The sequence below is a fragment of the Otolemur garnettii genome, unplaced genomic scaffold, assembly GCF_000181295.1.
Source record: "Otolemur garnettii isolate 467f Iridium unplaced genomic scaffold, OtoGar3 scaffold00011, whole genome shotgun sequence".
Taxonomy (NCBI): Eukaryota; Metazoa; Chordata; class Mammalia; order Primates; family Galagidae; genus Otolemur; species Otolemur garnettii.
The window spans coordinates 14,200,312-14,215,074 of record NW_003852406.1 but is presented as its reverse complement, the minus strand read 5'-3'; the positions used below and the strand labels follow the sequence as shown (position 1 = coordinate 14,215,074).

General features: G+C 33.2%; 1 protein-coding gene across 1 annotated transcript in view; it reads left to right on the top strand.

Annotated features, from left to right (window-relative positions):
• Nucleotides 1-14,757, top strand: part of VPS13C (vacuolar protein sorting 13 homolog C) — a 190,569-nt gene extending 175,812 nt beyond the window's left edge. Inside the window, exons 75-80 of the mRNA XM_023510002.1 lie at nucleotides 2,014-2,233; nucleotides 2,595-2,709; nucleotides 7,974-8,062; nucleotides 12,261-12,384; nucleotides 13,745-13,828; nucleotides 14,156-14,757. Coding sequence (XP_023365770.1) covers nucleotides 2,014-2,233; nucleotides 2,595-2,709; nucleotides 7,974-8,062; nucleotides 12,261-12,384; nucleotides 13,745-13,828; nucleotides 14,156-14,257 — 734 coding nt within the window. The 3' untranslated portion in view covers nucleotides 14,258-14,757. The remainder of the gene's footprint in view (nucleotides 1-2,013; nucleotides 2,234-2,594; nucleotides 2,710-7,973; nucleotides 8,063-12,260; nucleotides 12,385-13,744; nucleotides 13,829-14,155) is intronic.
• The last annotated feature ends 6 nt before the right edge of the window (nucleotides 14,758-14,763 follow it).

Below are 14,763 nucleotides of genomic sequence, written 5' to 3'. Positions count from 1 at the left end.
ATAGCAATTAATTCACTTTTTTGTTTGTTTTGTCCCATTAAAAAAGCACATTGCTTATTCTGTATAATTCCTATCAAGGTCCCAGTTGGTGTCTTTGCAGAAATTGACAAGCTGAATCTAAATTTTATATGGAAATTCAAGGGACCCCAGGTATCTGAAACAATCTTGAAAAAGAACTAAGTGGAAGACTGACACTTCCAACTTTAAAACTTACATTACAGTAGCTTAAAACTTACATTACAGTAGCTAAGTACGGTACTGGCACAAGGATGGACATAAATCAGTGGGATATAATTAAGAATCTTTAAATGAACCCCTTACATTTGTGTTAAGTTATCTATGACAAGGGTGTCAAGATAATTCAATAAGTAAAGAATAGTTTTTAATAGATGATGCTGTGACATCTTGATATTCATGTACAAAATAAAGAAATTAGACCCCTACTTACACCATATATAAAAGTGAATTCAGAATTGCTTAAATACCTAAATATAAGAGGAAAACTACAACTGAGAAGAAAACATAGGAGTAAATCCTTATGATTGTGTTAGGCAAAGCCTTCCTAGATAGGATATCAAAAGCACAAGTGACAAATAGGTAAAAATTTAAAACTTTTATGCTTCAAAGGACACCATCAAGGGAAGGAATGGACCACAGAATGGGAGAGAAATTTTGCAAATCATACATCTGATAAGGACAGACATACCTAGAATATAAAAAGAACTCTTCAAACTTAGTAATAAAAAGACAAATGACCCAACTTAAAATGGACAAAGGATATGAACTTGCATTTCTCTAAAGAAGATGTAAGTGGCCATTAAGCACATGAAAGGCCTCAATATTAGTTGGCATCAGGGAAAGGCAAGTCAAAACTAGAATGGAATACCATTTCGTACCTACTAGGATGGCTATGATCAAGTGTTAAGCAGGACATGAAGACAGTTGAAGCCTCATACCCTGCTGGTGAGAATGTAAAGTGTACAGCCATTTTTGAGGAAAACAGTCTGGTAGTGCCTTACAAGCTTAAATGTAGAGTTGCCCTATGACTGATCAATTCTAGCTGTATACCTGTAACCAAAAGAATGAAAACAGCTGTTTAAACAAAAACATGTATGTGAATGTTCATAGCAGCTGTATTCAAAATAGCCAAAATTTGGAAACAATCCAAATGTCTATCACCTGATGCATTAATAAACAAAAGGTGGTATATGCATACACTAGAATATTGTTCAACCATAAAGAGGAATTAAATATTGGTACATGCTATGAAATGCAGGAACCTTGAAAGCATGATGCTAAGTGAAAAACAAACAGTCACAATAGACCACATAGTATATGATTCCATTTGTATGGGATGTCCAGAATAGGCAGCTCCATAGTGATAGAAAATATCTCTAGGTTGGTTGTCTAGGTATGGGGTCGAGTGTCAGCAGGGAGCAGGGGAAGTACATTGGGTGGGATTGTATGGGCAGGGCTTGGGAGAAATGGGGAATGAGTCTAAATTTATATATAGGGTTTCTGTTTGAGATGATACACATTTCCTAAAACTGATTGTGGTGATGGTTGTACAAGTGAATATACTAAAAAGCATTTAATTTATACACCTTCATGGGTAAATTTTATGGTACGTGAGCTATATTTCAATATTTTTCAGATGTTAATTTTTTTAAAAAGTACACTGCTTGAAAAATCTTCTGATGGTTAGTCTAGAAAAAGAGGATGCTTTCTGGTCAGTCCTTAGACTGTCCGGTTACAGGTACTGATGAAACTCCTATTAGTAGTTTTCAAACTTAACCCTGTCTTAGGATTACTTGGGGCTTTTATTAAAACATAGATCGCAACAGTCATTCAATTAATCAACAAACAAGATGTTGGCCTTATAGCCAGAGTTTGGGATTCAGCAGTTCTGGTGCATGTCTAAATGCATTTCTGACATATTTTGAGCACCATGATTTTATCATGATAGGATTAAATTTAAGTTCTTTAGAAAGCCAAATTCTTGATGCTTCCTAGATAAAACAGTTGAGTATTTGACTCAGGTTTTTGATGAGTTCAAACTTGCTCTTGCTAAAATATCTTTACGTATTCATTGTCCTTGGTTTTCTGAAGGTGCCAAAAAGGAGGGAGCAGCTGGATTCTTTAAAGGGATTGGAAAAGGACTTGTGGGAGCTGTGGCTCGTCCAACTGGTGGAATCATTGATATGGCCAGCAGTACCTTCCAAGGCATTCAGAGGTAATTGGGTACATACTGTGTGCAAGGTATATGTCTGTGACTAATTGTTGCTAGGAGGGCATAAATTGTTTAGAAACGTTGCCTGCTCTTAAGGATCATAAAATCTAATTGAAAGCTATAGCTTCACAAGGTAGAGTGCCACCAGAAATGAGTAAGAAAAGACTTTTTTGTGGCTTAATTTCTCTTTTATTCCACAAATGTTTGTTGGTGTCTACCATATGCCAGGCACTGTACAAGAATACATGACCTAGTGTTTGTTTTTCTTATTTTGGTATTTTATTTTCTTTTAGAAAAGGGTGAGAGTCTTGGAGTCAGATTCTCACACATTTTCTTACATTTAAACTGATGCCTTAATATTTAGGGTAGCAGAATCAACTGAAGAGGTGTCTAGCCTGCGACCCCCTCGCCTGATCCGTGAAGATGGCATCATTCGTCCATATGACAGACAAGAGTCTGAGGGCTCTGACTTGTTTGAGGTAAATTCTGTTTTTCATGGTCAGGAATGAAGTTGAATTTTTAAAATTTCTAGGTCCAAGATTTCATAAGTAGCTCTTAAGTTCCTGATTCATGAACTTCTTTCAAAGATTACACATGATTTGTAGAGTAGAATCTGATTATTTATTCATTTTTTATTCTACCATAATGTGTTCAATAGAAAGAAGTGTTAATTTTCTTTTCTGCACAGGAGCAAAGCACTTTTTGTGCAGGATAGATAGTTATTAAAGAAGTCATAGGCTATATCGCTGTTTCTGTGATAGCTCATTTAGTTTACATAGTTAATTTTGGCTTCCTGCCTTGTAGCTAATTATTGAAATTTCACTGCTTCCATTTTTTCCAACTAAATTAATTTATTTGCCCTAATTTGTTAATTTAGATTTATTTTGGTAAACAGAGCTAAAAGATAGAAGAGATGATAAACAGTTATAATCTGGTTAAACCTTTAAAAAAGTAAGGTTTTCTTGGCTTTTAGTTTTAACTTTATTATATTGAGGTATTTTTTATATATATGTGTAAATTGCTATTCTCCCATGGCTGGCTTTCCCCCCCAAGGAAATTTATTAATATTTTTCTACCTGAACTTTAAAATAAAAAATAACTCTTACTTGTTCATAGCCTTTGGTTTTTATCGTGTATGACTACATTTTATCTTTCTGCATGCTTCTAACTTTATTTTCTTTGTTTTTCTGCCTACACAGCAAGAACTGGAAATACAGGAGTAAATGTTTCCCATACTACTACTTCTTGATTTCATCCTTAAAAATCAAAACAAACTGTGGTATTAATTGACTATGTATCAATGAGAATGTCAATTTCAATGAAATTTTCTTTACAACTCTCACTTCCATCTGAGCTTTTTATAGTGTCTTGATGACAAATAAAAATGGTGGCCTCCTAGTCATACTGTACAGGAATAAGACTAAAGGATGCAGGAAATCAGTTTTCTTCTTTATCGAGTGGGTGAAAGACTTTAGAAACATATTTAGTATCTAGTATCATTTTGTAAATTTTATCTTTTCCTGTATCACTCATGTGCATTTCTGGTTAAGCTGAAGAACAGAACAGTTATTATGCCCAGTCTAATGAATGTGTTCTTTATGTTTATGAGTCCTAGTGATGGAATTACATAGCTTTCTGTTTCATAGATGTTTCATAGTGGGCATATTTAAAATATGAAACTTTGAAACTGTTAACTTGGGCATATGTTTTAATAACTGGAGTGTCAGTTGCTCAAATAGTACAAATAGCACATGAGTTTGGAGGATATGTCTTCAGTCTCTTTTCTTTAACCCTTGGCACTTTTGCTAAATAAAGGGCAGTCATTTTGTAATGCATTTGTTATATGCATTCCCTAAGCCTTTAGTATTTATGCTTTCGAAAAATTGAATCTCCTTACTGGTTATTGTTATTCCATAATTATTAGTTTTAATTAATGTAAATAGAAGTTGGATATGTAATTAGGCAAATTGAATATATAGATGTCTTTATTTTTGTAAACTAAACCCTTTTGCTTTTAAATCCTTAAGAAATCCTTAGAGGGCATTCATTATCTTCATGAGAATAAAAATAATTATTATCTTAAAATTAGTACCCCATAGTTAATACTCAAAGTTAGTTAGGTTTTCCTTTCTTTTTTAAAATAATGAAAATGTTTAACTTAATTTAGCAGTGTCTTAGCTTAGTTAACTTTCATGCTTCTCCCAAAAATTGAAAATAAAGTCTAAACTTAAGACAGAATATGTTGTATAGTTGAAGAAAATGAAACTATTCAGTTGCATTACATAATTTGAAAACCACAGTTATCAAAATACTAAATTGAGTTGTTCATTTAAAACAACACTTCAAAGAAGAAAGAATAACATCCAAAGAGTAGCCTGTGCTAGATATATAAAAGAAATAACTCTGTCCTTAAGGGACTCAGTGTAATAAAATGTGTAAATGTGAAGAGGAACTGATGAACTTTTCTTGTGCCTACATAATTTGTGGTTGGCAAAAATGTCACTGTATGGATAGTTTTCTATGGGAATCAAGAACAATAATTTAAGATGTTGTCTTAAGTCATCACTAGTAAGTGCTCTTTCCTTGATTCTTAGGTTGAAGTAGTATTTTTTAAATTTTCCTGTGTGTATTGCTGTTTTAATGAGCGCTCCAATGACTTGTTAAGATTTTTTCCTTATTTTTTATTTACTTTGGTTAAGCTGTTCATGCTATTAACCTTTTCCTTATGATTACTTCTTTTTTTTACTACTGTATGTCAAAAAGCACAAAACATCAAGAATTATTTTAGCAACATATAGTCATATTGTCTGATTTATTAATTTTTGGTAAGATACCAGACCACTTTTTAAACTTAATAAGGTATAGGACTTGGTAGGTTTTTCCATGGGTAGCGAGCATAGACATGGATAATTAAGGAATTAGGCTATTTCATCTTTTGCCCATCTTGCTGTGATCAATTAATTGAGTAAGAAGTATTTAAGAGGTGTCCAACACTTTTCCTTCTCTGCTGCAAATTAGAAGAATTAAGAGTTGCCTTGGGCCATATGTTAAACACTTAGACAACGAACAAAAGCTGATGACCAAACAAAGAAGTCTGTGCATACCTTTCTTGATATCTTACACTACAGATAAGCGAAACAGTCCTCAAATAATCAGAGGTGGCCCATGGGCCGCTGGTTGGACATGCCTTAGACTGTGCTGGATATACAAAAGTAATAAGCCTTCTGCCCATAAATGTCCAAGCATAACAAAATGTATAAATAGGAAAGAACACTAACATGTATAATTATGTCCCCCTCACCCTTAATGTAGTATAGGCATATTCTAAACATTTCTTTCATTTCTTCGTTTTCTTTTCTTCTTGCATATTTCTCTGTATTCTTTAATACTCAGCTTTGAGAGTTACTAAATTATATACTATGTTTTTAGGATATACTCCTCTATTTATCCTTTGTTCTCCAGACATATGTTTTATGTATATATAGAGAAAGAGAGAGAGAGAGAGCGAGCACCGTATTTTATTTAACATTCATTTTGGTTCATATACTTAAAATCATATGGTTATTATTAATAAAATGGTTCCTTTTTATTTTTAGTTAAATTTTTCTGTGTTATTAGAAATGCTTCATTGACATTTTTAATTCTTACTTTCCCATCTGTTGAGGTTACCTTATGTTGTATATTTGGTGATTCTTAATTCTTGACATTAAAATTGTTCTGCTGTTTTACTAACAGTAATAATGCTGTGGTAAGCATCATTACATGTTTTGCTTTTCTGTATCTTGTATTTATTTCTTTAGAATTTATTTGAAAACACTGAATTGCTGAGTAAAAGGCTTTTACAAAGTATTATTGACTCCCTCAATTTGCATTTTATCAAATAATCTGGTTGTCTGTCGCTATCAGTGACAGAATCTCTTAATCTGAATCTCAGGATGTAGTGGAATTTTTGGTAGTGCTGAAAACAAGGTTCTCTAAAATGTATTATGGTGGGCGCCTATAGCTCAGGGGTTAGGGCGCTGGCCACATACTATAAGGCTGGTGGGTTTGCACCTGGCCTGGGCCAGCTAAACAAACCAACAAACAAAATAGCCAGGTGTTGTGGTGGATGCCTGTAGTTCTAGCTACTAGGAAGGCTGAAACAAGAGAATCTCTTGAGCTCAAGAGTTTGAGGTTGCTGTGAGCTATGACGCCATGGCATTCTACTAAGGGTGACAAAGTAAAACCCTATCTTAAATAAATAAATAAATAAATAAATAAATAAAATGTATTATGGTGATAAATGTACCTTACAAACTCAATGTCTTGAAGCACAATAATGGCCTGATAACTAATGAAAATGTATACAAGATAGAAAGTGGGTAGTATTTCTGGTACTTGCATCTTAAATCTAAATATTTTAACATACTTAAATTTCAGCCTAAAGAATAAACTAAATTATTATGTTAATTTCTCATTTTCTCTTTGAAGAAATGGAGACATAAATGTTAAAAGATTTTGGATAATTCACACAGGTGAACTGTGAACCAAGTAACTATTGCTATGAAATCTGCCGTTCTCTCTTTAGGGACTCATTCTAAGGAGATCCCACTTCTCTGGGGATTGCTCTTCCTTGTTCGTGGCTTTTAGTAATTGTCACAGGATGACTGGGAACCAAGCATCTTTTAAAATTGTATATTCAAGCATTGAAATAATAATATCAAGTGTGCTTTCTCTGCTTGTGATCATACTGATTATTCTTTTAATATCGCCTTGGTTATAAAATGTTAAAGTCTTAATGTATTTGGTATGTTTATGTTCTGTATTTTCGTATCTATTGTCTGATTATCAATCATGCAGTATAAATAATGTTAATACTATGTCATAACATTCATTATAAAAACTCTTGTTGGTTTTTAATGGTATTGACTTAATTCAAGTCACAATAGTTTTGAGATAGTTGAAAAAGAAAATAAATGTATTTTAATGGGCTGCTATTTATACTTGAATTGTTTTATGCTTTGTCTTTAAAAATAAATTGTGCCAGCTATTTTGAAACCTTAGAAATTCTTTATGTTTATTTTAATATTCTCATTATATTTTCCTTTCTATGAGAAATGTAATTTGATATGGAAATAAACTTCTGAATACATGATTCATCCATAAGACCAAATGTTTAAAACATTAAACATTAGTTATCTTGGAATTTTATTCTATGTATAATATCTATTTCTGTGTGAATCAGTGGTTCTTAATCTTTGAGAGGGATCACAGCCTCCTTCAAAAAAATCTGGTGAAAAGTGTGAACTATCCTTTGAAAAAAGTTGTAGAACCACATTTTCAAAATTTTATATTCTAGGTTAGGTAGTGTGTAGACCCACTCCATAGACCTACCATGGCTCCCTCTTTAAGAACCCCTTTAATGTTAATGTGGTAGTTTCATATTAGCATGTGTTTGTTATTTAATTAAAATGTGTGATAATTTCTGGTAGATATTTTAAAATTTCTAAGTTACTATAGAACAAAATGAATTTTACAAGAAGATAACTTGGTAAGCATTTAAGTCTCCTTTTTCTTTTAATGCAGCTATGGAAGTTAATTTATAAACGTGCTATGAATGTTTTTCTAGTTTAGTGTGCAAATGTGCCTTTGTTTCTAATAAACTTTTTCCTAACACTAATATTATAAGTGGCTAACATAAGGTATTGTAAATACTTTTTGAATGCACATACTTTCCAAATCTTGAGTCTTGTTTCCCTTTCAGAATCATATCAAAAAGTTGGAAGGAGAGACTTACCGATACCACTGTGCTGTTCCTGGAGGCAAGAAGACAATCCTTATGGTTACTAACAGGTATTAACTTGAAGTGACTTTTTTTCAAATACGACATAGTTGTGTATATCATAAGAGTTTTAAAGGCTAAAATGGCAGAGGATTTAGAGGACTATCCTTCAGTGGCAAAATGTCCATTTTCATAGAATCACAAGAATGCAGATCTAAGTATGTCTTTTGAGATCAGGTATTCCAAGTCCTTCATGTTAGAGATACTGAAAGTGAGATCCAATATGGTTTAGGATCTTATCCAACTTATATCATTTCTGAGAGACAAATGGAGTTCAAACTTGCAGTAGTGATACCGTTATATATGAATTCAAATTCAATTATGGGGGTTAATTCATGATTCATTTTTTTTTCTTTTATTTGAGGTAATTAGCATACCCCTTTTAAAGGACAGCATTATTTCTATGTGTAAGTATTTTGGAAGTGGTAGATAATTTTTCCAAATAAAAGAATTTGGACTAAACTACCAAGCTTATTTTCCTGGTATTTGTCCTAGATAACAAGGGTACATATAGCATTTTATATCCCAAATGATAATTATAGATTAATAATTTTCAGAACTTTATAAGTGATGTGCCTTGTAGGATTAAGACAAATCACTATTTATAATAGGCAAAAATCTGCATAGATTTGTCACTACTGTGTTTTTAAATGTGTAGTATTTGGATGAGAAGGAGAGAAAGGAAAACTGAATAAGAGAATTCACACTTTTAAACCTATGAGTTTTTTCTTAATCAGCCCTGTAAGAGAGGGTTATCCTATTATCTGATTTGCACTTTAGTTAAGAGGCAGGTATATCCACAAAGTGACCTAACAGGCAGATTTTATAAATTTGACAAGTAATTACTTATTTTTATGCCCCTAATTACATATTGTCTCCATTAGATTATACCAAAAAATGATGTTTATTATATATTACATTTAGCTGAGAGTAGAAATGTATTAATTCATTTTCAAATACCTTATATATAATTGAAATAACTAGGCAGTGGAAATGGGGTTTTTAGGAGGCGATTAGTAAAATAATATTCCTGACCAGTATAAGACTTAGTCTTCTTGCTAGCTTAAGTAAACTCTTTCTAACAAATTTTTTGTGTGTGTGGGTAAGGTAGTTACCGTGCTAATCCATTTGGCCTTCAATGAACTGTTACCTAAAAAGAGTAACATTTCTTCCAAATTCAGGGGTCTTTTTTGTTTTGTTGTTCTGAGACAAGGCCTTGCTCTGTTGCCCAGGCTGGAGTGCAGTGGTGTGATCATAGCTCACTACAGATTTAAACTCCTGGGCTCAAGTGATCCTCCTGCCTCAGCCTCAGGAGAGCTGGGACTACAGACACAAGCCCCCATACTCAGCTAATTTCTGCTTTTACTTTTTTAGAGACCAGAGTCGGAGTCTCATTGTGTTGTTCAGACTGGTCTTGAACTCTTGGCCTCAAGCAGTCCTCCCACCCCAGCCTCCCAAAGTGTTGGGAATATAGGTGTGAGCCACTACATCCAGACTAAATTCAGTATTCTTAAAAATAACCTTTTTATTGTTTAAACTATGCTTATTCATTGTGGATAATGTAGATGAGAGGTCAGCAAACTTTCTTTAAAGGGCCAGACAGTAAATATTTAGACTTAAAGGGCCATGCTGTGTTTTTGAACCTTTTACTCTGTCTTTCTAGTTGGAAAACAGCCATGAATAACACGTAAAAGAATGGTCATGGTTGTATCCAGTAATATGTTACTTGTTAAAACAGCCCTTGACCTATATTTGGCTCAAAGTCCATAGTTTGCCTATCTTAATATAGATAATTAAAAAGATGAAGATAAGTAATTATACATTCTAGTGTCTACCAGTTTTCCCAATGTAATTATTAATAGTTATCCCTTTTCATTCTTAAAAATGTCCTGGTTAGAACAATAAATCATATAACCCCTAAAAACATCTTTTACTAGCAATCTCATTGTCCAGACTTGGACCACTTAGCTGACATATCATATTTTTGCAATATATATTTAACATATTTTATAAAAACTATCTGGAAAAAATTTATACATTTTAATAATGTAAGTTTTTCACTTAACAATATATTGTAATCATCTTCCCAAACCATTAAATATTTTTGACACCATTTTTAGTGACTACATAATATTGCTTTTGTGAATATAAGTTATTCAAATACTCCTTTACTATTTGACATTCAGTTTTCCTTTTCCCAGTATTTTATTTTTTTACATTTGCAGTTCTTTTTTTCTGTTCTTTTCCCAGAATAAATTCTTGTTTGTTTGTGGGGTTTTTTTTTGTTTGTTTGTTTGTTTGTTTGTTTGCAGTTTTTGGCTGGGGCTGCTGGGTTTGAACCTGCCACCTCCGGCATATGGGGCCAGCTCCCTACTCCTTTAAGCCACAGGCTCTCCCCCTCAGAATAAATTCTTAAGAATGGGATTTATAATTTAAAAGTTGTGAAGATTTTTGAGATTCTTTCAGTATATTGCTACATTGTTTTTCAGAAAGGTTACATCAGTTTCTTACATACCTCTTACAATACATGAAAATGTGCTTTCTTCTGTGTTTTATTAAGATTTGGTATTATCATTTGAGTTTTTAAGTTTGCTGTCTTAATGAGTGGAAAGCAGTTTTTTGTTTTAATTAGCATTTCTTTGAGTACTGATGAGTATGAAAATTTTTAATATATCAATATCCAGTTATACTTTTATTCTGTGAGTTACTTGTTCACATCCTTTACTCATTTTTTATTGATCTACTAGTCTTTTTTATTTAATGAATTTAAAGAGTACTGTGTAAGTTAATGATATTAACACTTTTTATCCAATGCATTGACATGCTAACAATTATATATTTAGTTTTCCAATATATAACACTTTAATTTTTCCATATTGAAATTCATCTAGAATTTAATTCCATTTATTTTCTCTTTATGAGTCTTTAGAAACAAAATACATGTTCTCATGACCTAAATTTCTTAGGCTATAGCTCCACAAGTTGGTCCTAACTCCTCCATAATTTATTTTAGTAATCATTTAACCATCGATATATGACAGATACAGGGACACAGGGAAGAGAGTTACATCTCTCTCCCTTCACCATCTAAAGGGGCAACCTACAAATTATCAGTGACATCATAAGGTGATAGCTGCTTAAAAAAGTAATGCACAGAGACCCTGAGGATATAGGAAAAGTTCTCTGTCTAGTAAGGTAGGCACTGAAATGTCGTGGGGCAGGTGACAGGGAGGCCTTTTAGAGGAGAGGATGCTTCAGCTGAGTCTTACACGGCACGTAACTGTCACATAGGTAAACAAGAGGCAAGCAGAGACATAAACTACGACACTTTGGCCGGGATGGCGGGATGTTAATGGGGAACTGTTGGGAGAGGAAACAAGAGTCATAGGTGGCAGCTCATAAGACCTTAAGCGTTTAGATTTTAATTATTAATTTGATGGAGAATCAATGTTTTTAAGGTGTAATCTATTAGTTTATTATTCAGTATCACAGCTTCTCAAATAGAGATACACACATGCACATAATACACACACGAGGATTCTCTTTTTTCTTCCAACCCTGTAGACTTGTAAACGAGGAGTAATGTAGCAAGGTTTGTACTTGTGAAAGATCTCTGGCAGCATTTTGGGTGCTGGATTGGAAGCGGATCAGATAGGAGGCAGGGAGGCCAGTTAGAGACCACTTAAGTTCTCTGTTGCTGCACAACAAACAGATCACCGCAGAATCAATTCCCAAGCTCATTTGGTGCTGGGGACATTTAGTTCCTTTCTTGACTTGAAGGCATAAATGACTAGAGAGTAAAGAGCAATTCATAGTTTTCCAGGCAAAGCATTTTCAGGGGGTTTTGCCTTTAATACTTCCTAGGTTAGAGTACAGCCTCTTCCTTATGTGTTTCAAAGATGGATTTCCTTATCCTTTTTGGGTTAGTTACAAAAAACAGTTAGACTTTTCTGAATTCTGCAAGATTGGCAGAAGGGGAATTTTTGAAAGTTTGCTCTGTTAGTTGAGTAGTTATCATATCTGCCCTTTATTTGACAGTTATCTAAACTGTTTAAAAATGTGAAGCACTTTTTTTTACAGTGGCAATTTTTATTGTTTACTAAGCACTCCTCCAGTACTCTCCAGGAAAGTGAAATACTAGTGAAAATAATTGCCTGTCTTTATCCCTACCTATATGTTTTATGTTTTTTGTATTCTTTTGCCAAATAGACGAGTGTTGTATATAAAGGAAGTGGAAATCCTAGGCCATATGTCTGTAGACTGGCAGTGTCCATTTGAAGATTTTGTATATCCTCCTAGCATTGATGAAAATTTGCTAAAAATTTCAACTAAGGTAAGACAACATGAATCACATCTTTAGAGCTAAGAATTTATTAAAAGAGTGGAACCAGTGCTTTCTGACAGTTTTACAGTTAACTATACAAAATGTTTGAGGGATTGTCATCATTATTGTTACTATTATATGCCGAGATGTAAAGAAAGAAATAATCAGTTTGTTTGTATAACTGTACTTTATTTTCTAACAGTCCTCGATTGCATTGTGTAAAATATCAGTCTGTTTGCCCAAAGAATTCTGATATGTTGATATTTCCTTTTTGGTGAATTAAGCATTAATAAATAGAAGATTTTTTTTACCTCATATGGATACTCATTTTGCTATAATCTTAGACATTTCTAGAAAAGTTTCTTCTTTAGGCTTTTAGGAGAGTATTAAGTGATTTGGTAAAAATAAGTAGTATATTAAAATTATCCATATTTTATAATATTTCATATTTATAGAATATGTAATAATACTTTGTCTTTTATCCTCAATGATTTTCTAAGAAAGAACTTTATTTAGCTGGCAAAAATGATATCCCACATTTTTAGTTCTCAGATTCATGAACTTAACTTTGGAACATATATTTATTACATATATTATAAATGTATTTTAATGCCGTTAAATTATACATTGTCATTATAAATTTTGTAGTTTCTGTCTGTATTTGTTTTTCTTAAACAATAATGTTATTTCTGTTACCGAAACTATCTGAAGAACATACATAAAATTGAATAGAGATGAATCCTGTTATCCTTTAGTTAATGTTAATTTGTCTTTCCTTGGAAATTTACAAAGAAAAGGATACTATGTAAATTTCTATGGGAATTTACAAATAAAAGGATACTATGTCCCCCTATTATTGGTATTTCAGGATTTCCTCATTATATAGTGTCAAAATTTAAAGAGTGCCTTGGTGTATGAAACATAATTTTCAAACTAAGAAAGACTATGTCACTATGCATATATTTCCCAGTTTTCTCAGTTATCACTTTTCTTTCACATCAGTGGGATGAGAATTGACTCAGTGTATTTTACATTGTATAAGAATTCTATCTATGAGCTCAGGAAATGAAGGAATGGTTTATTGATTTGTCAGCTGTGATGAGTTATCAAGTAGCGTTTCTGTAGGCTGCTTATCATAGCCTTTTATACAGATTGATATATATTCATCCAATTTTATAAACTCCAGCAACTCATACATGGAGCCAGCATCCTTATCCAAGATGGTTTATTTTATATAATCCTTGAAGATGTGTATTTGGTTAGTCTACTGATTATAAAATAGAGTTGACAGTTAAGCATCTAATTAAAGGTTATGATTCTTTTCTTCCTCAGAATAATTTTCTTTTCTGTCATTGTCCTTTTGAAACAGGAACAGGGTCTTTTCCACAAGAAAGACAGTGCCAATCAAGGCTGCCTTCGGAAGATTTACCTAAAGGATCCTGCCACAGCAGAGGTAAAAGATTGAAGCAGCACCCTTCACTTTCTTTAACTGAAAGATTAAAAAACCAAAAGCTCCTGTTACAGTTAGCAATACCCTTTATTTCTCCCAAAAGCTCTTTCAGTTATAACTTACCATGGATCTATAAGCTTGAAACCGTCCACTGTGGACTCAGTAGGGAGAAGGGGCTTACTTTATATCACATGTCTGGGCTGCATCCTTCTCTTCAGGTGTGGGTTCTATGTGCAGGGCTCCTACTCTTGCTTTTGGACCTTTCCTTTCTCTTTGCCAAGTGAGTCTGTGCTTCTCATTACAAGTCATGATAAGTATTTTACTTTACAGATTGCACGTAATGCCATTGAGGACGCACAGTTCACAAGACACCAGCAAAAGCTGAGGAATCAGTCTTCACTGAGACTTCTCAGGCCCCAGATACCATCTTAATACAGATCTCAGGGGAGAAAACCAACCCACCCATCTTGTCTGTGAATCACTCTGCCTTACCATGTGTATTACCATGTGTATGTTAGCGATCCCCTTCTACACTGCCACCTGAATGGGTCAGGACATTGAAGGAACATCACTTTCAACTCAGAGTGAAATTTTCATTAGTATTAAAATGCAAACAAAAGGCAATAGGCTTATTTTGAATTAAAGTACTTACTGAAAAATAAGAAAGGCGCTTACAATGACTAGTGTTGTTCAAAAAGTTTTACCTGTAGACAGATGTTGGACACTTTGACATTTTGTTTAAGGGCAATTTGTTCAATAATTGAACTGAGAGAACATTTTTTGGTAAAAGAGGTAATTGACTAAAGAAAAGCCAATAGGGAAGAAATGGTGTTTTTGCTACTTTTTCTAATGGAAACATTGTTTTTCTCCTAAGACAAATGTTTTACTTTGGTGCCTAGTTTTCCTCCTTGCATTATAATAAAAGAAACATGGACAAT